The sequence below is a fragment of the Tinamus guttatus genome, unplaced genomic scaffold, assembly GCF_059628265.1.
Source record: "Tinamus guttatus ecotype Peru unplaced genomic scaffold, ASM5962826v1 Tinamus_guttatus_pri_ptg000240l, whole genome shotgun sequence".
NCBI classification, from domain to species: Eukaryota; Metazoa; Chordata; class Aves; order Tinamiformes; family Tinamidae; genus Tinamus; species Tinamus guttatus.
The window spans coordinates 6348648-6376000 of record NW_028288774.1 but is presented as its reverse complement, the minus strand read 5'-3'; the positions used below and the strand labels follow the sequence as shown (position 1 = coordinate 6376000).

Genomic DNA, 27353 nt, shown 5'->3' with positions numbered 1-27353 from the left:
TGTACTGTCAGATGGAAAAAATTCTTTTTTGAGCCTGAATCCAAACAGTAATCTGTAGATAGACAAGCTGAAGTATAATTTCTGACCACATTTTTTCTTTTTGCAGATCTGCTGTTCAGACCAGGATGCTGTGTTGCCCAAATGAATCTCCTCGTCAGTGCAACAGACAGTTGTAGTTAGGTTCTTCTTCTACCATCACTTAGGTTTTATTTTGTTTCTTCAAGCAGTGGACGCATCCTTGCCAATCTGTGCATTGTGTTTTAGTTTGGAGAGAGCATATATAAGACTGAACAGATGGCTGAAAGCAGTCAAGGGAAGACTATAACATGTTTCTTGTGCTTGGCCTCGTTTCAACCGAGCAGTGGTGAGGATGTTTGCCCCTGTTGCAACCAAGACCCCACATCTTCTGGAAGGGTATTACCGGAGACGTCTGAGCAAGCAGCCAGGGATGGCACAACCTCCCTGGATGCCTCCTTGCCTCACGTGTTGAAGGAATCCGTTTCTGTGGAGGAGGTAAGCAAATTAGAATCGGATCTCCCTTTTTATTTTCCTATTTATTCATTAAGTTTGTATGCAAGAGTAGGTATTCTTTCATAATATGTAGTTACTGATGCTCATTTCCATGTAAAGTGAGGATGAGTTCCCCAGTGGACTCTCTTAAGGAGTAAATAAAAGGAATGGCTATGCGAATTCTCTTACATAGAGAACGTTTTTTGAACTCTTGCATGTATGGAGGATGTGACCTTGTTTCTGGTGGTCGTAGAAATCTTGTTCCCCAAGAAGCGCAGATGGGGTGGTAATAGCAACAGCAATGTAAGGCACAAATTTTACAGCAGAAGGATCGACCATCTATGATGTCTATATATAGCATGTTTATATAATATGCCTATTAACTGAGCAATCTAGTCATTAGAGGATGTATTGAACAAATTAACTTAAAATACCAACTTTTAAAAACTACTTATAGAGACCTATAGCATTATGTTTTTACCTCAAGATGATATGTGAAATGGGATGAATTAATATTTTTGAAGTGGTGTAATGGTTCGTGGAGATATTCATGTGATGGTATCACATCTTAATTCTTTAGTTCAGTCAGAAGGTTTGTCTATAAGCCCCATGTGTGTTTTTGCTGCTGCGTAAAGTGATGAAGAAATGTTAACTCCATAGGGCTCTTTCGGCCTGTAGGAGACCGTTAGCAATTGCCTACCTTATGTTAGATTTTGCTTATAGACCATAAAGTTATAAGTTAGACTAAGAAAATAGGTCTGGCTAACTGTATAGGCAAAACTGAAAGTTGAAGAAGTAAGTGAGATTCTGTTAATTCTGCATCAGAAATAATCAGGTGATACCCAGAGGTTAGTCAGTTCCAGATTCAGTGAATACGTGTGGTCTTCTGAATTGAGATTATTCATTGACCGAAGCCCCAGGAATTGAATTGTGAGGTTATATGTCTAACAGCTTTGTTGAATAGTACTTTAAATGCAGCTAGTCTGGTGGTTAGATGTACTGAGAACGCACACATTCAGTTCATTTAATGAAACTTGCATATTCATCACATGGTGAAAATCAAGCTTTCGAATTAAGAGTCAGATTTTGGATGGGAAAGGCAATTTTTTTTTTCCTGCCACCCACTATACCCTCTGATGTCTTTAAAATATGGTACTCTGCAGCTGTATGATAGTGTGCAAATAATAGCATTACACTACAATAAGAGTAAGTGGAAAAATTTAGACTCAAGTTAGATTTAAAGCCGATTGTCTTTAATGTCTCTGTAGTCCATTCTTATTGATGTACAGAGTCTATTTTCATATAATTCCTGCAGTAGTTATTGCATTGATTGGAGATATGTTCATCTTACATCATAATCTTCTCTTTAATGTTATGGACTCCAAAATTTTACAGTTGGAGCCTTTAAAAGCTTTTGTTGGAGGAGTTTGTATTACATATACATCTGAAAAGGATAAATTGGAAAAAGCACTTAAACTGAAATTTCAGACAAAAATCCAGCATTTGGGATATTAATGTAAATGGGTCCGCTTTCAGGTAGCATTTCTAAATACATGGATACAAAGTAACCATTATCTTAAATGAGTAATATCTGAATATACAACCAATTATTTGTTTTTGTGAGTTGTATGAAAAATGTGGTTAATATGAGAACAAAGAAAGAAAAGTCTTAACAAAGAAGTTAGAGATACAGATATTTGCTGCTACTGCAAAAGAAGTTTCACATTTTGTTGAATAGTCATCCCTATTAGTGCTAGGAATTGAACATGTAGTGACTTCCTAGTTGGCTATTTGGCTGCTGGTTGAATGAACAGAACCCAGTTTTAGATCTGGTAGGAGTTGTATGGAAATGTGTGAGGAAATGAGATTAAAATGGAACTCATTTTTTAAAAAGACAAACAGCTTGTGTTTAGTGTTATGTTCATGGAATACCAACTTATTAAGAACAATTTTTAATGTGCAAATCCTCCATCACAGACATAGTTTGTGGCTTCCCATAGGCATAAGAGAAGCTTTTGGTTTGCGTTGTTTTGTTTATTGCCAGCACTTAAATGCTGCCGTCCAAACTCACCATCTCTGGATTCCCAGCAAAGTCGTTATCTGAAGTTGACCGGAGAAATCCATGGGTATTTGTTTGGCAGTGGCAAATATTTTTCTGCATTTGATTTGCAGCCTCTTCAGATTATTCCATTGCCTACTATAATTAAGAATTTGCTTCTCCCCCTTCTTCCCTTCACAGCCTTGTAAATACCTCTACCAAAGGTGAAGTGTCATGGTTAGCAAACTATTTGCAAACAATAAAGTTGTGGATACTTGAATATATGCTTAGCTTTAAGTAAGCTAATTATACAGTTGACACTACTAACTTGTCTAGATATTGTTGGTAAATGTTCTGCTCTTTGGAACATTTAAAAGTACAGTTAAAATTTTTGCATTCATTTTAAATGGCCTTTATTGCTTTTCTCTGTCCTCAGCCATACCAGAAAGTGATGTATAGTTATTGAAAAATGAAATTTCTGGGAATTGAGATGTCATGATTTCTTTAACATATCTTTTTGAAGAAAACTTAACAATGTAGGATAGAACTGACTCTATGCTATTAAAATTATATGTGCACTATTTATAAAATGTATTCTACAACACTTCTAACATATTAGTTGAATTAGCTCTATAGAATTCTGCTGCATTGACAAATGTAAGCCTTAACTAAGTCACTTCATTTCTAATTCATCCTGGACCAAGTCATTTCATTTGGCCATAAAGCAGTAGATCCGGTTTACTCTGAGGTAGAATATGAAAAGAGGCAGCAAAACTCTGCAAAAGATGAAAAAAAAATCTTGCAGAGTTTGGTATAGTTTTTGTACCAGTCTTCCACAGCTTTCTATTTGTCTTGGGTTTACATGAGATTAATAAATACATTGATTTTTTTATTTTAAACATCTTTTCTAATACTTAGTATGCATTATTCCATGTTACTACTTTACTGTGGACTGGATTTTGATGCAACTGAAACTATGTAAGAATTTTTGAATACTGCATTCTAATAGTGCTTCCTTTTTCCCATGAAGATGCCAAAATCAGAGCTAAGAGAACCTTACAGAAAAATGTACCCGCAGTCAGCTCGCAGCCATAGCGCAGAGGTCAAGATCCCCCATACGCGAGTAAGTGATGGAGCTGCCATCCAGGTATGTAGGGTTCCTGGCTGCAGCGGGTACTCATGGGCTCCGTAATGATTCCGTAGGTCCTCATCAGTGCGGGCTCCCCTGGCAGAATTTCAGGGCTACCAGAAATTCTTGGCAAATAGCTGAGTACCTGACGCCCCCTCTGTCCTCCCGAGCCTGAATTTCATGCTGGAAAAAGAGGATAAATGCAGGAGAACAAGGTGGTAGCCCAGTATCAGCTGGGAGGGTATTCGTATGGTTTGCACCAAAGTAAATTCCAAGAAAGCAGAGGAGGTTTCCCTGGAAAGCACTGGGAGAAATCCGTATCAAGCAAAGGATAGGCTTGTGGAATTCGGAAAGTGAATTTCTTGGAAAGCAGAAGTTGGAGTGGGATGAGAGGGGAATTTTCTGCTGTTTGGAATGTTTTTCTACAAAGCAGAAGGAAGGAACTTCCGGAAAGTAGAAGGGAAATTCCTAGAAAGGAAAAGGGCGTTTCCTAAAACACTTGTGAAATTTCTGGAAAGCAAAAAGGAAGATTTCTAGAAAACATATGCCAATTTTTAAGAAAAAAAGAGGAAAATGTTTAGAGAGCAAGGGAAGTTTTGCAGAAAGCATATGGGAAATTCCAGAAAGTAAAAGTGGTGTTTCCTAGAAAGCAACAAGAAATTCCTGAAAAGCAGAGATAGGATTTCCTAGAAAGCATATGGACAACCTCTAGAGAACAGAGGAGTTAATTCCTAGAAACACAGGGCTAATTCCTGGAAAGCACATTTGGAAATTCTTGGCAAGCGAAGAGATGGGGGAGATGGCTAGAAAGTTGTGGGGAGTTTTCCAGGAAAGCGTAGTGGGAAATCCTAGAAAGCATATGAGATAGTTTCTTCAAAAACACAGGGGAAATTTCTAGGAAGCATATAAAAGCAGAGGAGTGAGTTTCCCTATGAAAGAGGAGCATTTCCTAGAATTCCCTAGAAAGGTAAGGCGATATCCTTGGAAAGCAGAGGGAATGTTCCTCGAACGTGCAGGTGATTTCCCGCAAAGCCAGCGGGCATTTCCCAGAACCACGGCAGGTGTCGGCAGGGCCTGAGGGGCTGCCGGGACCGGTGCCGCTGCGGCTGTGACGGAAGAAGCCCAAGCAGCAGGAGTGCTGGAATCGCAGTCACGCTGCGGGGGCAGCAGCAGTGGCACCAAGGAGAACAAGTTTTTTGTTTTGAAAATCATGTTTACGCGCTTGTTGCTGCCCTGGATCTAAACTGTCCACGCCAGCAGTGTTTTTGTATACTGACCATATTGTTCTTAGTATTTCAAAATTACCCCTTGCATGTGATTTCTTTGGGTTTATGGTCATACACACTGTAATAGTACAGCTGTGGTTCATGGTGCAAAGATAGGAAGCTCATACTGAATTCTACCAATTGCTGGGCTGAAATCCCCCAGCAAGCATACATGGAGGCTGCACAAACGTTCAGTGTGAAAACCTGGCAATATTTTCACTGAAAGGTCAGCTGGCTCCTCTTCTACTACAGATATCTTTTAAATATTTAAATTGGAGAGTCTAGTTTTGAGCTATATATTCTTGGCTAATAAATACTGTTTGTTTAAAAAAAAAAGTTGCACTTTATACGTTTCTCTGTTTTCTTTAGGAAATCTATTCTTTTGGAAGGAAACTAGGACAAGGCAGCTTTGGGGTGGTAATAGAAGTAAAACACAAAGGCACCGGCAAAAAATGGGCTATTAAAAAGGTCAACAGGAAAAAGGTAAATAGCACGTAGATGAGTGATTTGTTTTAAAATCTTCCTCCTTAACTCTCTCAATGTGATTTCTTTTTTTTAACAATCTCTGAGCCCCCTTCATATCATCCTGAACTTTTCAAGCTGTTATATTGGCAATAATAAATTCTTTAAAATTTTGGTTTCTTAAACTAGTTAGAAAAATACTTCAATCCCTGTCATCCTGCGACAGCCATGGAAATATTGAGTCTGATTGTGTTTAAATGGGATACTGTCATGAAGGGTAGATTAAATTCTTTTGTCTCATTGATACCAAATCCACCATGTTTCTTTTGGGTATAGGTATTCTTGGGACTCTGTAAAATAATTTTCGTGATCATGAGATTATGGAATATCAGCTCCATAGAGCTGGTCAGCTTACAATATGAATAATTACATTTTGTTTAACTCCATTGCCCCAACACCTTTATTTTTTGTTGATTTTAAAGGTGCATTAAATATCTTCTATTCTATTCTCATTAAATATCTCATATTATATTCTTTATTTAGGTCATAGGGTTACACTGAGTCATTGGATAGGGTGAAGATGCTTATGGTCGTGTGTGTAGATACTCCTGTGTCTAAAAGCTTTCGAAACATTTCACAGAATTGTATATTTGAAATTATAAGGTCTTAGAAACCAAATTTACTGGATTAATTGAAGCAATCCTGAAATACGGTAGGATTTACTGTAGTGATGTTTTGAAATCTAATTGATTAAAACGCATGCTATCACTTTTTAAAAAAGAAATTGCTGTTCTTTAAAAATGCTTGTTATGATGTCTGTACAATGTGTTTTCTATTAATAACTAAGGCTGGAAGCTCTGCTATGAAATTGCTTGAACGGGAGGTAAACATCTTAAAAAGAGTGAACCATGAACATATAATACACTTAGAAGAAGTGTATGAGACACCAAAGGTAAGATTTCATTAATTGTAACACCTAGTATTAATACCCACATTGGTAGAGTGACAAACAAGCAAACAAACAAGTGACTTCTGTTCCAAGGTAATTCCTCATTATGTATCATATTATTGTCACATGGGACAAATCTTCTTACAACTCTTGGCCAAAAGATTGTGGAAATGTTTATATTTTATTTTTCGTTAAATTCTTTCTAAACCACTGTTGTGAGAAGCTTAAACTGGCAATTGAACAGAGGACAAAAAGAGTTTACATCATAGGAAATCCTTGATTTTGGAGGATCTGGGGTACACTGCAATATCAGTGTACTCCAAACATTGGTAACATTTGGGGCAGGGTAATTGTCTTTTTGCCTTATGTTCATAAAATCTGGGTCATTGCTGCAATTGGAGCACTGCAGTTATATATGTTTTTATAACCTTAAAAGAAATACTGAACCGCGAAATAAGAAAATCATTACTTTGTCTCTTTATTAACATTAGCGGATGTATCTTGTAATGGAGCTCTGTGAGGATGGAGAACTTAAAAAGATTCTTCACAGTAAAGGACACTTTACAGAAAATGAGACAAGGCACATCATTCGGAGTCTTGCTTCAGCAATAGCATATCTGCACAAAAAAGGTAATTAAGTTCCTCTGTCTTTCCCCTGTGCTCATAATTTCGAGTGTCCGTATGCTCCGCAACAGTTACAGATTGCTGTTCTTTTTTATTACTTATTTAACAGTATAAAAATATTCCAGTAAAAAAGTAAAATATACTACATAAATGCTTTTTAAAAACATTTTTTTCTTGTAATAACTGCTACCATTTTCTTCTATTTCTGTACTATCAGATAATAGCATGTCTTATTGTTTCTTAACTTGTGACTACTTTGCATTATAAAATTAATTTCCTTTAGTAGTCAAATGTATAGTCTATTGCAGAAGGGAAAAATAGCAAAGATAGTGTGCCTTTGAGACCTCTTAGTAGCCTTTCTTGCATTTAGGTAAATTTAAGCACTTTCATTCACTACATGGAAGTGGTACAGTTCTGCACAGCCCACAACAGAATCAACGTGTTCATCTAAAATTTCAGTGCTTTAGAGCTGACATATCCTCTGAGTACTTCTGGACTTTTTTTCTACAGAAGTTTTTCATCTTCGTCTTACAGCATAACACTTGCAGGAATCCTTTATTTACCATTTTTCAATACAGATTGAGACTTCCTTGTATATGGAATGTTTAAGGCTGTGTCTGCTCATTGCAGCTGTTGAGACGGCAAAGCCACCTAGTGTTTTTAGATAAGAATTGTGGTTATGAAAATGTGTAAATTTGTATGTAAACATGTAAGTTTGATAAGCATACAGTGTAAAGCCTATTTTTTGTTAGATGTTGGCTGATCAGCTGATATATAAGACTGAAGCAATGCAAACTTTTCTCCATATTACAGGGTTGTGGGGAGCAGTGGGTACAAATCTGATCCAGATTTGAAATACCTATATGATTCCTGGCAGTAATGGGAAAGATGTATTTCTTTAGATTTCCAGTAGCTCAGAGTAAAATAGTCTAGAATTGCTCAAATAAATTGTTCATTCGAAAGAATTTAAAACATTTCTGTCAGAATATCTTTACTGCAACTTATAACATTTTATTTCTTATTCTTTGCTGGCAGATATTGTTCATAGAGATCTAAAACTGGAAAACATTTTAGTTAAAAGCAGTGACATTGATGAAGCAAATGAAATGAAATTAAACATAAAGGTAAGACTACAATTGTAGCAGTTCTGCCTCTAGCACCAATTTTAATCTCCAGGTATTCCTGCGGACTTGACTTCAATAACCTATTAGCAGCTTTTCAAATGAACGACTAAATAATGTTATTAGGGGGGGGAAAAGGCATTTTGGAAGCTAAGGAACCGTATTTTACTTATCTAGGTCTATATTAGGATAGTTCCAAGCCATTAGCTGCAGTAAGTCAGCAGGAACTGTAAGATGTAATTAATTCTGAAATTATCCATATTGTAGATCTGTTAGTAGCTTAGAAAAAAAAAGACCATTTAGGTTATGCTGTTGATTGACATACAAAATATATCACAGGAATTTTTGGATATCAATAAATTTTTCCTACCCAAGCACAATATGCCATGTGCTTACACATTGTTTTCGTTGAAAAAAATGGTTCTTGATGCTTAATAAATCACAGTATAGTTATCTGCTACCGACTTAGAGTTTTTTGAGACAGCTAGTGTTAAGGCCAAGGTTCACACTGTCCTGTTTTTGCCCGTGAGGTACAAACTCCCTGAATCTTTATGATTCTCTTTTTGGCCAGGAGGTGCAGAGAGGGTTATAAGTGAAGCCCAGACACAGACACCTCCTGGTATATATATGTATTTTAAAACTGTGCTATTCTACCTAAACTCCTTTTTTAAACTATGCTATTCTGTGCAAAATCTTTTTTAAAATTCTTGCTGCTGCAAGAAAATTAATTTCAGTCATCTTAAACCAAAGCACAAGTTACTCTACTTTTTTAGCTCAAATTGTGTAATCTTACCTTTGAATGGAATGTTGGTGTTGTCTCTAGTGTCTGTTTCAGACCAGTAGAACCACACATAGAAAAGAGCCTCCAGCAGAGGAGGTTTTCCTTTTTCATCCTCTTTTCCTTAAAGACCCACTTGAGTGATGGTAGAATCCAGGTCCAGCGGACCAGTCCAATGGACAAGTGCAAATACCTTCATGCAGTGTGAGAGGAGATGCATATTTCAATGGACCAGAGCTGTTAACTCATTGAGTAGTTGACCCTGAAATGCTGCTGAGAGAAAAGAGGAGGGGAGTCTTGTTGTTTCGTTGCTTTGCCCCTTGCCAAGGATCACCTCCCTCTTGGCTGGGCACCCTGGGGACATATTTTCAGCCATTTCTCTTTCCTGCTGCTTCATGTCACTGCTGCAAGGAAGGGATGGATACGCGGACTGTTGTCCCGAATTGCCCATATTTTTTGACAATCTGGGTTTTGTTCAGGTTCTTTGCAAGCAGCACTCTGATTATCAGGGCTTTTGTTTCTCCTGACCTTCTAACTTCTGTCTCTATCTCTGCTTCCCCTCAGCCTTGTAGTTTCTCTGTCTTCCGTATGGTTTTTGTTTTTTGTTGCTTTATTCACAGGAAAGTGTAAAATGATAAATGGGAATTTGCCCAATGTCTTTGGAGCGCACTTGTTTTCGTGTGAATTTGAATGTCAAGGAAAAGAGTGTCACAGAAAAAAAAAATGCTTAAACAGTGGAGAAGAAAAACAAAAAAGCCTAGAAAAGACAACCATAGTTCTGTAACTTCTACTGATTTTTCTCTGACTTTTTTTCAGTATGAACCGTGCATTCTAAGGTGAACCAAAGAGAACTTAAAAATCCTATCTTTGCTGCTAGCTTTAATACTGTATATTTTTCTACTAGGTGACTGACTTTGGTTTAGCTGTGCAAAAGGCTGGTGGTAGTGTGTTTCAGTCAATCTGTGGGACTCCTATGTACATGGGTAAGTACAGAGCTCCATACTGCCCAAGTGCTGCAGCTCACTAGATCTTTCCCCATCACAAAGCCATGGGTACTTCTAAGCTCTTCCTCTTCTCTAGAAGGACACTAAGGGGTGGCTGCTGCTGGACCCAAGAATGAGGAGGGTGAGAGACTGATTCAGTTAGGATTATTTTCTCAATTCTGCTCTGAGAAGAGGGAGCTGTGGTGCCTGCCTTAGAAACTGTGATTTTAGTCCTTTAGAAAAATGTCATTTCTTTGTAGCTTCTGTGGAAACTGCATTTTGGATGATACCTCTGTCGAACAACATCATGGGATGATCTTCCTTGTGAAGTAATTATGTTTCCTTCTGCTGTTATTTATTAGCTTTTGTATTTTGAGGAATATATGTCTGGTAGATAAACAGAGTGACTGCATAGATCTTTACATTGCTTCTCAGGGAAGGATAATGAATAGCTTTTATTTTGGTGAGGCTTCTTTTAATAGTCGTGGGTGTTATTTAGATCTGTTGGTTTTGCAGACTGGAGTGTAGATAAATGAGCCTTTGAAGAAAAGAAGCAATGATTTGTTGTGAATAAACTTTGGGTATGTTTGTCTATATACATTCCTTCTTTCTGTTGCTATTCCTGCTCCTTCATTGTTTAAAGAGCTGAACTTATTGAAATAGTCCCATCCTTTATATCCTCTTTGGAGATTTCTGGAAATTAAAGCGCAGACACAACTGACAGCAGATGCTACTGCCCAAAGAATCCGAACTCCAGAACATGCAGTCTTTGCAAATGTGCCCTGCGCGTTCAGTTTACTGTCAGCTTTAACAGATACTTGCAGTCCACAACCTGATGGCTTTTCCCATTGCAGGATTTCAGTTAACTCACCTGCACGCACGTAGCTGCTAGAGCTGACATAGGGGAAGGTGATGGGGGGATGTGCACAGGAGGAAGGGAAACAGAATCACACGGCGCCTGTTGAGACTGTTTCTTGCTCTGCCTATCCTGGGTATGCAGAACAGGTTGCACCCTTCTTTTTTCAGCTGTGTGATACCATGCCTCTCCCGTGGACTTTTGTTCTTCAGGTTGAACAACACGAATGTTCCTAGTCCTGTCCCTCGTTTCTGGTTTTCTTGTTGTTTGGCTGGCCAGGCTCCCTTGGGCACATAGTTTATTTAAGTGGAATATCCAAAGAGAAGCGCAGCACCTAGCTGAGACCTTAACCAGTGATTTGGATAGGCTTCTGTGCCAGAAGGAGGGAGTGTTTGCCTTTGCCCCCTCAGAGAGGGCAGCTGTATATGGAGGGTTTGTGCTGGAGCGGCTGGTTGCTGTCACCGTGCCCTGCAGAGGCACCATCAGCTTGTGCTGAAACGTAGCTCCTGCTCAGCGTGTGGTTCGTGCCAGCCCTGACCTGCTGCCTGCCCGGCTGCTCTGCACGCACGTGTGCCCGGAGCTGCCTGTGCGGGCGCTCGCCCTCGCTCCTGGCTGGGGTTGTCTTCAGATTTAATAAGCGTGTTCTCTCCTGGATCCCTCAGGTCATCAGTTACAGTAGTGACGTGCCTGAACAGACACTTAGAAAACACTCCTTACTGCAACCTGTACTTTGACCATGAGCAAGAGATAGCTACTTTCTAAGAACAGTCTTTAAAATCACATGTGCATTGCTTGTGTGGTATTTTCATTGAGAAAATAATATTTTAAAAGTTATGTGAAGCAGAATGAAAAAAAAAATCCTAAAATGAGGATAAATGATACACAGTGCTCCTCCTCCAGCCCTGAAGCCTGTCAGCCTGTGCTGCAAGGAGGTCTTTTCTTGACAAGTGCATATAATGGCTATTATTTCTCTGTTTTCTTCTAGGCGCTTATTATTTCAGGTGTTTTCTTGGGAATTAAAATGAATGACATGTATCTGCAATTCTTTGATGCAACCCTTTCCACCCTGTTACAGATAGATGCCCTGATTGCTTGTTTCAGTCCTGCAGTGTTTTGCCTGTCTTCCACAAGTTCGTGAACCAGTAATAACTCTGAAAAGTCCTGTCAGGTTTTAAAATACTCTAGAATTAATTTCATCAGTTACAGTTGATTTAAATTTTTCCAGCCTATGTACTTGCTAACCTTTTCCTTCTCTGTTGGAAGCTGAGGTCTTGCCCCTTTGTCACTGATGTCGATTGGGCCATTCCCTGCTTGCAGCTGATGTTTTCGTTCAGATGGATGCAAGAAGACATTAAATATATTTGCCTTCTGCGCATAATCTCTCAGCAGCTTTCATGGCTGAATGCAATGCCAGTCTCTTTAGTCATTTGTGCTACCCATACACTTAACAGATTATTTCATTCTCACTGAGGTGCCTTGCTGGTTGCTCCGTAATTTTCCTTTGTGAGTTTGTCCCTCTGTGTTTGTTTTCCTTCTTTTCGTATTGCACTTCCTGCATGCTCTGCTCGTGTGTCTGAGGCCTGTGGACATTCATGATTTAGCCAGCCTGGTGTATGAATACATGTCCTGTTTTTTGTATCTATTCCTTCACAGAGTATCATTCTGGAATTGCAAGCTCTCATTACACACATGGAGATGTTGTAAGGTGTAAGGTTTGGTAGTGCAATTCCAGTGAAATCAAGGGCATTCAATCAGCTGAGAATTTGGCCATTCAGAATGTTTTTTCTGGAGATAGAGCTGTAGGACTTCCCCAGCTTAGTCGCTTTATTTTGTGTAGAATAAGTATTTCAGCCCTGGTATTAATAGTGTGAGTTACTGCTAGTCTAAAATGTTCGCAAAATAGTATATTAAGTATGAGGTAATATTGGGATTTGTAGTTTTTGGTCAGTTTGGCAATATTAATAATAAAAAGTCTCCTTTGAAGTCTTGATGTGCCACTTATGGTATTATCAAAGTATTAAGTATATTCTTAGTTCCTTTACATAGTCAATAAATGGCTGAAATAAGTTACCTACATAAAACATTAGTAACTGAGGTGACATCTGACCAAACTTTGAGTTGTTGGGAAAGCGCCAAGTAGTCTCTGTTACTAGTACTTCTCTTGGAAAGGAATTAGTTTTCTGTTTCTTCCCGAGACAAAATTATGTTATCCTCATTGATTTTGGAAGTGAAAACCGCAAGTTTTGCTGTGATCTCATGACCACAGTTACCGCAATTTAGGACATAAAAGATCAGTAAATGGCCCCGAAGCAGCATGCTTAGCATGTGACTGAAATGGTATAAAGTGATTAGTGAATACGTTACAATATGTGAATTTTTGATCTAGGATATAAATAAATCAGTATGAATATTTTTAGAGTATTTTGGCATTGATTTTGTTCATTATGTGAGGTATTCTAGCTAGTAGGTGCAAACAGAGGCCCTCGTGTCTTGCAAATGATGAATGTTCTTGTGTGCTGCGCTTATTTCGGAGGGACCGGTGAAGCTTGTGTGGTCTCTTGCAGTCCTTCAACAGCCTTGTATGAATACAGCTCTAATACCTTAACTGTGGGGAAAAACAATGCTGAGTTTAATCACACAGCTAATGTCACAGTGTCACCGCCCCCTTAACAGCTAAATGATAAAAGTGAGGACACATCAGCATGAATTGTTAAGGTCTGTACATTATTCATTTAAACATCTGCTGTTGGTTCTTCTTTACATATGGGAATAAATTATACCACATCAGCACATTCTTCATGCTTTGTGTTTAAGCATTTAAAAGTTTTTTTTTGTATTATTAATACTATTTTTTCTGCTTGGTTGGCAGCCCCTGAAGTTATCAGTGCCCATGACTACAGCCAACAGTGTGACGTTTGGAGCATAGGTGTCATTATGTACATGCTGTAAGTAGCTTGTAAAACTGATATAAAATGTACAGACCCATTTATAATACAAGTACTTAACAATTTGGCATTGGAATTGAAAGTAAACCTGTGTGCCAAACCCTAACGAATGACTGTAGTCTCATAATTGCTTGTGTGTAAACATTACAAATTTTTATTTGAAAGTAAAACATACAATGTGTGATTTATGAACTATTTTATAATCCTGAAATAACATGGTATTACAGGACGTTGTTGTGCAATACTCTAAAACTGGACTGAGAGCTTAAGCGTTTCTTTTGCCTGTGTTGGCTGGAGGTTGGTGAGGGAAGCGAGCTGCGGGTTCCTGCAGTGCCGGTGAAACCCTCGAGCGGGTCGCGCAGCCCGAGCCGGCCGGGCGAGGGGGTTTCCCTCGGCACCTCCGCGTGGGGCTCGCAGCGACGACGCTCCGAGGCTGCCGGCTCTCCTTGCGCACCCGCCTCCCTCCTTGGGAAGTCAGCAAAGGCCGGCTGCCTTCCGAGGAGGAGATGGCACTTCCCTGTGTGCGTGTTTTTGTGGAAGTCTTTCATGGCTTGTAAGATTCGTCTTAGCTGCAAAATAACCACTTGTGTGCATGCTGCCAAATATCATCTAAACATAACCCAGTAATTAAAAACAAGATGAAGCAAAGCACATAAACACCTGTTTGGATTATGCAATTAAGACAGAAATAGATAATTAAAAGGTCACATTGTGGGCAGAGGCTCTATTTTTTTGGTTTTTTTTTTCATTTTTTAAACCTCTTTCAGTCTTTTAAACCTCTTTCAGTCTTTTTCTGCTCTCAAATGCCTCTAGATGATGCTTTAGTTCAAGTGTCTTAGAACATCAACTCTTGCCGTTTCATTTGTTGATGTTTTTGCTGGGCTATGATTCCTTTACTTCTGTTATGTACAAACAATTTCTTTTATAACTGAAGTCTTCGGACACAAGCATGTAGTTTCATAATCTCCTCTTTTGGGGATTTTCTCTGAATTTTCCCCGCACTCTATATTGGTTCCTCAGTTTCTTTTCTGTACAATTAGTCCATTTTTCTTCTTGTGTCAGCATGATGAAGTGTTTGTAGCTTTATTGACTTTATTTTGTTTATTTCTAAAATTCATGCTGGTACAAAATGAGTTTTATCGTTATGCTTCATAGTATGAATGTTTGCATTGCAGTAGTAGGATTTGCACAGCATAGTACAACAGAAAATACTATGAAATGGGCACTTAAAATGGGCTGGTTTCATTGGCTAATAAGCAGCCTGAGCAGTGGCTGCCGTGGGCACATTTCCCAGCTCAGAACTTGGGACATGCCAAGCAGTGACCTGTGCGGATGGCAGGACCTGCTGCCTTAATTAGCAGTATAAATATATTTGAAAATTAGCATTTTGTAATCACAATAGTGTCAGAACAAAGTAACATTAATTCACCCCTCGTTGTGTCTGCTACACAAGAATGAAAATACTGCGTGTGAATTAATAGAGTACAATTCACACTGCTTTTTATGGCTTAATTTGAAAATAGTAATACAAAAGCCATAAGATCATCTTCTGATTTTAATTCTGTTTTTGCAAATTACTTTTCTTGCTCTCCTGAATAATGGTACGTGCTTGTGGTGCTCCCCTAAGGGGCCTGAAGGTGCCGTGAGGGCCGCGGCCGCCCCAGCGCCGCCGTGCCCCTTCCAGGCTGCGGTTCGTGCCGGCCTGGCCTGTGTGGGGAGCAGAGCCCTGAGGTGACTCGAGAGCTCCTCTTCCCGTGAATGCTGATAACGCCCAGGGCTGCCTCTGCGTCGTGGCGCAGTGCCAGCGTGTTCGGTTTTTGCATGTAGCTTAAATGGAGGTGTGCTTTATATTTTCCATTTCATTTCTATGTTAATGCATGCTAATGGAAGCATAAGCAATAGTAACAAAAAAAAAGAAATCCATTAAAATACGGAGGTCTGGCAGCAGCCTGGTGGAGCAGAGCAGCAAGCGCCCTGCTGCCTGGCGCGCTCGAGAGCGTGGCCCGGGTGCTGGTGTCCCAGAGGAGAGGAGCCCACGTGTGCTGCAGGGTTTGCAGCCCTCTCCAGCCTGTGCCCAGAGGCCTTGGCCCCTGGAAGACTCCTTGGAAACCTTCCTGCAGCCGGGCAAGTCTCATGTGCCTAACACGTTGCTTCCTACATTGCAGTAGTAAGAAACCGGCTAAGAAAACACGTGACTTTGTTACTTTTTAAGAGAGGAGAATTTCCTCGCAGATTTGCAGGGTGCTCTGTGACGAACTTCCCCTGCTTACCCTGAGGCCTTTGGCCGAGTTACTGTTGTCTGCCCTGGCTTCAGCCTGGAGAGAAGAGCCCAGTGCCCCCCGCGCCGGCCGAGCAGCAGCAGCAGCGTCCCCAGCGCTGGCGCGCGGGGAGGGGGGCGTTCCTGCCACCTCCACGTCCGTGCCCTCGTGTCCCCGCGGTTCAGTCCACAGGGACGTGGCCAAGGAAAAACGGAGGGTAAAGAAAGGGTCAGTTTTTGTAAAAGTAATTCTGAGGTTAAAAGTTTGGGGAGAAATGTGCTAGAAAGCGAGTTTTTATGTTTTACCTTAAAATTAAAAATTGAAATAATGTAAAACAAATTCCACAGTATTTTTGTCTTTTAATATAAAATGACAGACATCCTTCACTAGGATGTGCCAGCTCCATTTTTTTCCTGAAGCTACTTCTGTGTTTTGAGAGTAGAACTGAAAACATAGTTTGGTGCAAGTAATGTATTTGATGAAATTAGGCTCTTCTGTGTTTTAAATGGCCACAAATAGATGGATTCATTTCTTGAAAGTATTTGCTGTGTAATTTCTGCATGTCAGTTGTGCGTGAGTGGTTCAATGTAAGATCTTTTAGAAATTTAATCTGTCTTTATTAGTTTTGATTGAAAACACAGATCACATGATAGGGCTTTTCATTCACAATGTGATTATAGTAGAACACAGATCAATATTTACTTTCAAAGAATATTCTCTAATAATCATTTAGAGATGATGGTTCTATTGGTAAATGGTAATAGTTACAGAAACCAAATAAAAAAGAAATAGAAACACTGCATTTGGTGTTGCTACAAATATTTTCTTAGGAATGCATTTAGTTTGTTTTCATATATACTATATCTTTATTGCTACTATTGGCATAAATGAAGCAGAAGATGCAGAAAGAATAATTGATTTAACAGACATTTTGATACCACAATTGCTTAAATGCTTAAATATTTTACTCAAAATAAGGACTACATTGCAAGAGTGCAGTCAACGCCTATTTTTAAATGTATGTGTACTCCTTGTATGGACAGTCGAGGTACCTCTTGGAATCTTTCTGATGTTTCCAATATATTTTCTATTTATTTTTTAAAAAATTATATTTTATTTTTATGTATATTATATATACATATTTTATATTTCTACTGGTCTCATAGTTTAGATTATGCCAATTAAGGTAATGTTTGCACTATGTAGCTAAAGGAGATGGTGTTTGATATGATAACAAAAAGCAATAAATTAAAAATGAGGTTTTCCCCAACTTATTTTCTGCTTTTTGTTTCTTCTTTTTCTGAAAAGCAAGTTTTTGTAATATTAAAGCACATTTTTGTAATATTAAAGGGATATATCTGTTTTCCCCTCAATGACACTTGCTTTGACCTTGAAGAAAAAAGAAAAAATTTTTCCCCAAAACTGTAGACTGAGCATTGACTAATACATAATTCCTAGATTTTAAGATCTTGGGACTGATTCCGTTACTCTTTGAGCACTGCAGCAATACATACGACTTAAGGACACAATGATCCACTGTGTATTACTGATTTGACTTTGTAAGTAAATTTTATTCTACAATCTGATTTTATCAAGTAATTCCCATTGAATTGGCTCAGTTCCTTATTGAACTGAGCCAATGGCCTGTAGTTGATCCAAAAAGTGATGTTTAGGAAGATAGGTATTTGGATTTAAATGCTTAAGTTGGGATAAATGTCTTGTTTCTTCTTGTTGTTTCAGTTCTGATTGTTATAAACTCAATGGATCTGAAAGGGTGTGTGTGGAGGGGGCATAGATTAGTGATAGTTATTATTGAAAAGTAAGGGGTGTTGGCTTTGATTTTTTTTTAATGGAAAGTAATATTTTGGCATAAAGCAGATAAAAAAGAACAGTTAAGTGTGAAGTGTTCGTAGTAAACAAGTCCCGTGACAGAAGTGCTACACGTGACTGTGGGTTAGCTTCCAGTTAACCCGGGCACTTGGGTGAGTGAGTTACAGAACAGCAAAATACCGTATTTTCAGTTTAATTTCATTCTTTTCCTTCTAGTTTGTATTTTCAGCTTTAAGTTGGATCTTTTTATATCTTTGACTCTTAGTGTAAAAATCCATATAGGATCAATTATCTTCCTATGTGGATATGTAGTGACCAAGACCAAATCACCTTTTAACCTCATAACCTCTTTCCCTTAAATCTGAGTGACATATTTTTCAGAACTTGAGTCACTTTTGTGGAGTTCTTCTAAAGCTTTAGCAGTCATGCTAACTTCTTGATTTCGCAGGGATCCAGTAATACATAGTTTTTGCCTCATTGGTGAGAAATAGTCGGTTTCCATTCACTGACCCTGATTTTCTTACAGACTGTGTGGTGAACCTCCTTTTATAGCAAGCTTAGAAGAGAAGCTTTTTGAGCTAATAAGAAAGGGAGACCTGTGCTTTAAAAATGCAGTTTGGGAAACAGTTAGTGAGACTGGTAAGTACATAATGCTCTCACAAAACAGATGCTGATAGTATTGCAATAAATTCCACAAATGTAGTTTTGATCTCTTTTTTTTGCCTTTAAGTAGCGTGCCTTTTCTGAAAAGTGAAATTGATGCTAAGAAATAAGTTCACATAAATGATATCATCAAATAATTTCATAGCATTGTAAGTAAAATATTCTCTGCTGAATTAAAGCACTCAGTCGAAAGTGTATTGAGTTGTATTGTTAACAGAAATGAGATGTATCAAAGGGTGTGTTGTTTTTTTTTTTTCCTAGCAAAACAAGTATTGAGACTACTTCTGAGAGTAGATCCTGCTCACCGAATCACAGCTAATGAGTTACTGGATAACCAGTGGATAACAGTGAGTTTTGAGGAGTTGCATTTGTTCACCTCGTCCTCTACGCCATACCTCCCTGGCCTTGTATGTAAGGGTGTTGTGTTGCTTCTGTCCAATCCAGTAGGGTGAAAAATTAAAACAACAACAAAAAAACAAGCAAACTGTAAGGATCTTATCTACAGCCTCCAAATCGGCATGTTTTGTTTGTATCACATGGGCCTCTGATCAGCTCAGTAAGTAGCAAAAATGTCCTGCTGCCTGACACCGAAACCTTTATCCAGACCCACTTCACCTGACTTCGCACATGTTTTAAATTTAATATGGAAATATGGGTTCAGGTCATGTTTAATTAATTGTGACAGTATTCCTGTAACTACAGTAATTTCTTTTTTCTTTCCAATTTTGCAAACAGAGGGATTGAGTTACAGGGAAATTTATCTTTGTTGAAGGCAAGAGAGTTGTAGTTCTAGGAAGGGACCTCTGAGTTCCTGGCTGGGTGCAGAACATGGTGCTGTGCTACTCACTGAGATTAAATCAGAAGGAATGGGCATGTTTGCTGCTGCAGTATAACACTGATGATAGCAGACCTTAATTTCTCCTGTAGCAGGTAGGAAGAGATGTGTGTGTGAATCATTTAAAAGTTCTGATGTGTAGGAGGATAGATCTCTGTTGTTTAAATGACCACTGATTTTTCCCTCACACCTTCATCTGCAAATGAACCGTTCTGGACTAGGATACTCATCTTTCTTCTTTCCTGCTAATTGACTGTAGATGAAGAAAAAGGTTTTTCTCCTAGTTTCCATGAATCCTTGTGGCAGAGAGAGAAGTGGCAAGCTAGTGTAACTCTAAAAAGGCCTGAAAAAGGAGACAGTATTCATCCCAGTTCAGCCCTGCCATGCTATGAGTACCTTACTGTTCTTGCTTGGTTAAGCTGCAGGTGTGGAAAACTACCATTCCTGTGATTTTTTTTTTTTTTTTTTTTACAACTTGCCACCACATATATTTGTGAAGTTTGTGAGTGAATTCCAGAGGATAATAGAAGTACATATAGAAGGTAAAACCTTGTAGTAATTCATAATAAACCATTTTATATTGTGTATCCTGTTTATATCATACATCAGTTCAGGCATGGTAGATTCTACCTTACTATGCTTTGTTTGAAGAAAATGTAGGTTGTAGCCCAGTTAGCTACAAAGTATCTACAAACTCAAGACCACATTAGTTGCTTTTCATTGCACTTCCACAGTAACTGTGCGACGCCGTTAAACATGAGTTTTAACACAGAGCAATAATTTAGATTCTCCATCAAGCTTGGACGTGCACAGAGGTTGAGACGTTGCTGCTGCAGCCTGAATGTGACCGGATCCCCTCGCGCCGGGGAGCCCCTGTGCCGCGCTGGGTGACGGGCAGCATCGTGGAGTCCCTGTGGTGGGAGATGAAGGCGGTCAGAAAGGAGCTGGGCAGGGACACGGAATCCACGTGTCCCTCTGGCCGCTCTCTTCCTAGCACAGTTTAAAGCTGCTCCCTTAAGGGTGAACTGTGTGGACCAGACAGGACTCCAGGCAGCAATACTTCCTTCCCGCCTCCGGCTTTCCTGTACATGGCCGGTCAGCATTTCCTCTTGCTGCGGAACTGCCTGGAGACATTTTGGTCTCTAAACCACCATTTCTGTGCCAGAGCTCGAGGCTCTGCGCACCGTTCTGAGGTGCAGGGCGCCGAATATGCGTCTGAGAGGAGCTGGGCAGCTGCTGCGCCGAGCTCAGGGTGCTGCATGCGGGTCAGTGCTGCATCCTCGACCCAGGGCCGCTCGTGCTCCTGCGGGGAAAAGGCCGCTGCGTTGGGCCAGTTTCCATCAGTACGGAAGGGGCTGGCTTAGCACTCCCGTTACTCCATGCATTCCTGTTGCTGTGCAACTGAGATTTTATTAAATCAATTACATCAATTTGTTTTATATAAGGAGCTAAGAACATCCAAATGATTGTATGAGTTGTATAGAAGATCTTTCTTGTGTCTCTGGCTTGTATCTTCAACAGGGGTCAAGACCAGATGCCTAGACAGGCGTTCAGTGCTGGGATGTTATAGCAGTTTTCACTCACTTGTTGGTCGGGGTTTCCTGAACCAGAGTTTGCATACTAAAATTTGGTTGACTTTTCTAATTTGTCCAAATGTATCGAACTCATAATTAATCTGCGGTAAAGAATTGCACAGTCTCACTGGGTGGCAGTGATGGGGAGGCTCCCTTGCTGCTTTGTACCTTCCACCTGCCCATTCCAGCAGAAGCTCCCAGTTGCTGCACTCACCTTCTCCAGTGCTGCTGCTTACGGTTTTCGTGTGCATCACTTGCTGAGACGTTAGCAGTGCTAATTAAATACATTTCAATTTCTAGTAAGAAACTTCTAGGAAAAGAAAAAAACTTCAAAGAAAGTTTTTAAGAGGAGCGCAGGGAGAAGAAACCGGGGCCTTAAGTGGGAAGCGACGCTGGGCAGAGCTGCCTAATGGCCCTTCCTAGGATGCCTTAACGGGGCCTGGTTTCCAGAGCCCCCGAGCACTTGTGGCTCCCGCCCCCTCTCAGCGGGACCTGCAGGTACTTGGTACCGCCGAAAACCGGGACGTGGTTCCTGCCGCGCGCCTGTGCGTGCGTCGCTCCGGTGCTTTTGCTATAGCCCGACGGGGAGCACCAAAGTGCATTATCATGTAGAGAGTTCTGCGTGTAGAAGCATTAACCCCTTGGTGCCGGGTGACACAGGGCTCCTGCACCGCCGTTAATGCACTTGGCACCACAGCCTCCCGCCAGGAAATCTCTACCAGCTGTACCAAAAATTTTATAAAGTCGCAAGTCATTCTGTATAATTAAAACTGACATTTTGGACATGGATGCAGCAGAACTTATTCCAGAACTATACTGTAACAATAGAAATTCTCCTTTAAAAATTACAACGTACTTATAGCTAAAGAAATGACCTCACGCTCTGTTTTAGTTAGTGGTTCCCTCTAGAGATTTACGTGTTGTCAGTTTGAGACCACGTATAGTTTTGGCCGTGGGCTATGCAAAGAGTTGGTGATCAATTATTTACCGGAAATACTAATTAAGGCAGTTCTGTTACTAGTTTGGATTATTCTGAGCTTTATACCTGTTACAACTTTTGCAGGCAAATTTAGCTTCTTATAGAAGAGACCGCGGGATAGCAGAATATCTTTAGGAAAGGCAAAGGTCATATTACCAGGAGGTTGTTTCTGTATGATCTGCAGAAATATGATATTACTTATTAAGTATAATACTTAGGAAGCACAGAGTAAACCTTATTTTTCAAGGACTTTATATGAATGCGTACATTTTGTTTGGTACCATAATTGCCGGTCAATTTTTTAAACTAGATGCTTTAAAGCATGCTCTATTCCATTTTTTTTCCTCCTAATATTACATGTTGCATGGATCACGATATATTTTAAGAATATTCTATCTCTTTTGCATAACTTCTAACCAATAAACATGTAGCACTTTCTTGGGGCTGGTGGAATGGAAGATGGTGTTATGCCACAGGTAGCCAGGTGGTTTTGTTTCTGTTCTTGTTTCCTTTCCTACTAATTTTCTTCTGCTTGGAATAACTTTTGAGCATGTTGAAAGTGAACTCTGATTTAAGCTTCCTTGTTTATTGCTGCAATTTTTGGTGACATTTGTGAGTATATGAGTCTGCTTGATTAGAGAGTGGAATCCCATTCCTGAATATAAAATTTATGTATGCAGTGAGATTTCTTGCAAGCAAACGAATCACCCAAAAAGCAAAATAATCCCTTGTGTTCTGATTTATAACCCTAGTTTGGCAGGGAGCATATATATACATTCTGTTTGCAGATTATTTAAGCATGTTTCCAAATTTATGCCAGGATTTTAAAAATTCGGTCTAACGAGGTACTTGGGTACTTTCCTTTCTGGAAATAAATCTTCTTGGGGCTCTCCCGTGGTCCGGAGGAGGAGACCTGTCTGCTGAGATTTCCGCAGCTTCCTGCGCGCCCGGAGCTCCCGCCGAGGCGGTGCTGGGAGCTCGGAGCCCACGTGCAGCCCCAGGCCTGCAGCAGTCCACGCTGCGGGCGCTGAGCGATGCCTGCACCTGCAGGACGCAGCCGCGGGGCCCGCGCAGCGTGCGCTGGAGATGCCGGCGCTCTCCGAGCAGCTGCCGGAGCTGCGGTCCCTGCGTCGTGGCCGCGTGGGGAGAGCAGCAGGCGACGGCACAGGAGCCCGCAGGAGGGCAGCCTGGCCCAGGAGCGCGACGCTGCCCCGCGCTGCAGCCTCGTCCCCGCTGCAGGGCGTGCATGTGGGGAGAACCACAGGGGCTAAATGTTAGGAACACACAGGGATTTAATCTCTCACATGCACCTTAGCTTTGTACAAAATACAGATCTTGAAACAACTTCTTCTTCCAGTACAATAATACATTCTGCTTTCATATCTCAATAAAATAAAAGGCAGTCGCACAATGCACTCCACAGTATTTTTCTAATACACAGGTTCCCTTTTGTTTTTATAATCTATAATTACCTGTTGGTTTATTGCTATCCTTGTAACTTTATTCCATTCTAGTTATCTTAACATTTAGACTTGTAGTTTCTGTGGATCAGAATCACCTTTTTTAAATTGACAGTTGTACCCAAGATTTCTTTTAACTAAATTAAGAGCATTTGTCTTGCCTGCTTTCTTGATTTTGCCTTTTCAGAACAAAGCTAAAGACAAGTGCTCCATTTTGCCCTCTCTGTGGTTATATTGATTTTCATTTTCAAATCTAGGACTTCTCTGAATTCATCAAGACATTTCTCTGCCTCTGCCAGCTTCCCTTATGACATGAGTTTAAAATTTTTTTTAAGTGTCCTGTTCTTCCATTTCCTGCATATCATACTAATTTGAAGGCTGTTCTCTTTACCTTTAAAATACTCTAACTATTTCAGCAGCATGTTTATTTGGGTATGAATGTTAGATAACAAATCAAGAATTTTATCAGTTTTGTTACATGCTCTTGGTTTACCAGTGTTACTTAATGCCTTGTTTTTTTTCCCCCAAGATCCTTCATGTAGCACCTAAAATACTCTGTAAAGAGAAAAAGTTCACTTCAGCTGCTCCTCTGTGGTGATTTTCACCTGGCGAACGCGCCGCTAGGATCAGCATAGTCCAATGGAGACTGTATTTTGGGAACGATGATGTTTTCAAGGAGAAAATACTTTCCTGTCTTTTCCATAAATAGTTGGATATCCCAGAATTTCTTTCTTGAGTCCTGCTAAAATTTACTTCCTAAAAATTGAGCAGGAAAAAGCTGAAGTGGAAACAAAAGAAACTGAACCAGTGGAGCCTGTCAGTTGGCAACCCCATCCTTGTGCCTGCAGTTGGCTTCAGAGGCCGCTGAATTAAACTCAAGAGGTGTTCAAATGAGCCGGTGCAGATAATTAACCTGAGTGGCTCCATTTTCTTAAAAACTGTCAGGAACGACCTCCCTCTCCTCCTTTAGTGGTGCACAGTTAGCTGGTGCTCTGCAAGGCCTAGAGCTTTTCAAAAGGCTTAAACCCAACCTCTGATTTTGTGGGAGCAATTCACTGCACTCCGCATGTTTAACTACATAATTGCTTTTGCATAGGAGGTAGTTAAAACCAGTGCTATCGCTTTTGCCCACAGTTATCATAGATGCAAATGTAAATTATGTAAAATTTGCATCTGCAAAAAAATGAGTTTGATTTTTAAAATCAAATGCTACCTTTCTAATGGACATAAATGTTTCTTCCTTGATCATTTGGTACATACATATGCATTGCCGTCTATTTAAGGAAAGGCCTCTGTCCTCTGCCAGCGGCAGCCTCCTCTGTGGGATCCCCTGTAAAGCTCAGACCAGTCTGTGTAAGCTCTGGTTTCTGTGGTGCCGCTGAACACGCCGTGTGCTGCAGATAACAAACTATCGAGGAACTGTGGAGTTCAAAATCCCTCCCTACTGTTAGCGAAAGAGATCTCCGAGATCCTTGGAAGTTTGGTGACTGTAACGTGAATTGTTACATCTTAAAAATGATTAACAGGCAGCTCTGGCGTGAGAACAAGCTTTGCACGTACTGTGTGCACTTCCCTTGCTCTCCTGAACTTTCAGACACATAATTGCCAATGTCACTGAATCACCAAAGGAGTTGGGCAAAAAATATTGCAAATGGTATCGAGTGAGCAAGGATGACAGAAGCCCAACAAATCTAACAAGAAGTATTGCCTGTGTGAATTTTTACTTCTGAATCCATAGCTGGTTCAATATCCTTTCCTGATCAGGCCACGTAAATTGGAAATGTTTTCTAGATGATGTGTGCACAGTCTCTAGCCAAAAGAAATACTGATGGATGCAGAAACAAGGGCAGTGCAAACACCCCAGAGCAAGGCTCTGGCTCTCTGGTTTTGCTGCTATTGTGGCTGTTAGAGATAAGAAGAATTTGGGGATGAAAATTCCTCTGCAGATTTTGGGGATCCATACTTGAAGGGAATTGTAAGGGAAAGCTCTTTGTTCTTGGCATTAGTGAAGATGTGGGAAGTTAGGACTGTGTAAGAGACCATCAGGGAAAGACTGTTTCTGAGAGTGGATTAAGTGTATGGTCTGTAACAAGCAGGGCCACCACATTGGTTTTACGTTTTTAATAATATGCCCTAGATTCAGTAGAGTCAAATATTAATAAAATCTGTTCTTATGTCTAGGGTGACACACATGCTGTCCAGAGACCATGTAATGTCTTGGAGTTGATGAAGGAGTGGAATAACAATCTGGACATCGGTGAAATGTGCAGTGTAGAAGAGGAATCAAATAACCCAGCTGCTGCCTGCCAGCAGGGTGAAACCAGCGGAGCACAGGAAAGCCCTGCCAGGAGCAACGGGAACGTGGCGGTCGGTGCCGACGCTGACGCAGAGGATGGGGGCAGCAAACCCTCCGCGGCAGCGAAGCAGGTGAGGCTGCAGGCAGGGTTTAAAAAATACATGGCAAAGTAAGTGGGAAGTAGGATTAAGAGTGAAGTAGGAAGCGTTGGGCGGTACCTGGTGTGAGGGACAACAGCTGGTGTGTGGTCAGATACTTATATGTAATGTAAGAATCACAATAAGTATTAGGATATAGGATATATTAGGATATAAATCATTATTATGGTACTAACATCACCTATTCCTACCAAATGAAGATGTGTACTCAAGAATATTCAGCTGTTCTGCTAGCTTTGTCTGTCTTTCCAAAATAATATATCTTAAAGCATGCTGAGTAACTTGTAGACCAGAGTGTAAGTCTGGGTCCAACCGAGACCCCTAATAGGCTTGTATACAGGCTGAGTTTTAACCACAAAACAGACCAGAGAAATAAATACCAAGTGACATTATCATACTTACAAAAGATGAAGATACATTTTAAAACTGTATTTGAATATTGTGATGAATTGGTAACTGTGATCTTGATTCAGAAGCCTAGCTAGTGAAGATTAAAACCAGAGATGTATTTGTATACAGTTGTTAAAACAAGAAAAATCATCTCTTAAAGGTGGGCTTTAACATTTAAAGGTAAGAAGCTTCTGTGTACCATAAAGAGAGATTAAAATATCTTTTATAATGCAGGTCTTTTGTTTCTTTATGATCTTATTTTTGCATATTTTTATGATATATTCTAAAGTAGAGTTTAACTGTCATAATATTTTATTATTGTTCTCTGCTGGACTGCTTTGTTCGTATTTGTGTTGTTCCAACCTTTCCAGTGAGTATTAAGAAAAATAGTAGTCTTTAATTGTGTTGTTTTGAATTATAGTCCCCTGCAGGTAGGTCAGCATCTCCAGTATCAATTGCAAAGCGGAATCTGGAGTGCCAAGAGAAGAGGGGAGAATTGGACAAGTCTGTAGGGCCTTCAACGCAGGGACCGGGAAATAAAAACACACCGAAGCCTTCGGCGACGCTCAGAGCCAAAAAGAAGTCATAGGACATCCTTCAGCTCTGAGTGACTTCAGAGTAAACAACTATTACTTGTGCCAAAACAAGCAGATTTATAAGGATGGACAAATATTTCCTGAACTGTTTGCCTCTTTATTTTCTTGAACCCTTTAATCAGAAAGCTTTAGCTTTCCTTCAACACTGAAGAAAATCGAACAGCAGTGTGAACTCCTAACCTGTAAGAGGACATCGTCTGATAGTATTTCTCTAACAGTACAAATTATAGAATTGTCTAAAAATGTATGTAATTTATTTGTTCTCTTCTAACAGGCACCATGCCAGGTAGGCAGTTTGCTTTCCCAAATCCATTTTCCTGTGTTTTACTTGCATTTCTTAAGTTTTGTCACAAACATCTAAGGGGAAAAATGAGGATAGAATCTGTAATAGGGATTCCTGATAACTTTGTACTATGAGAATATTCTAGGAAATTGCTTATGCATTTGCTATAGGCATTACTGCACAGGTGCTTCAGTCTGGAATTTGTTCCTGCTATTTTAGGTTGCTGTCAATTGCTTATTTTTAAGCAGAATTTATTTTAAGCTTGACAAATGGGAGATGTGTTTTTAAGTACAATGGTATTGCTGTGGTTCTTGCTACAGAATTTCTGGTGTGTTGATTAGGTTCTTTAAATAAAACAGGTGTTAGAATAA

At 39.9% G+C, this 27353-nt stretch overlaps 1 protein-coding gene across 1 annotated transcript; it reads left to right on the top strand.

Moving 5' to 3' along the window:
• Nucleotides 1–215: 215 nt before the first annotated feature.
• Nucleotides 216–27353, top strand: STK33 (serine/threonine kinase 33). The gene is made up of 12 exons (XM_010225817.2): nt 216–513; nt 3579–3695; nt 5312–5425; nt 6252–6356; nt 6845–6983; nt 8013–8101; nt 9781–9859; nt 13585–13660; nt 18275–18387; nt 18673–18758; nt 25441–25686; nt 26525–27353. Exons 1-12 carry the CDS (start codon nt 295–297, stop codon nt 26690–26692), a joined length of 1551 nt encoding a protein of 516 aa, XP_010224119.2. The 5' UTR covers nt 216–294; the 3' UTR covers nt 26693–27353.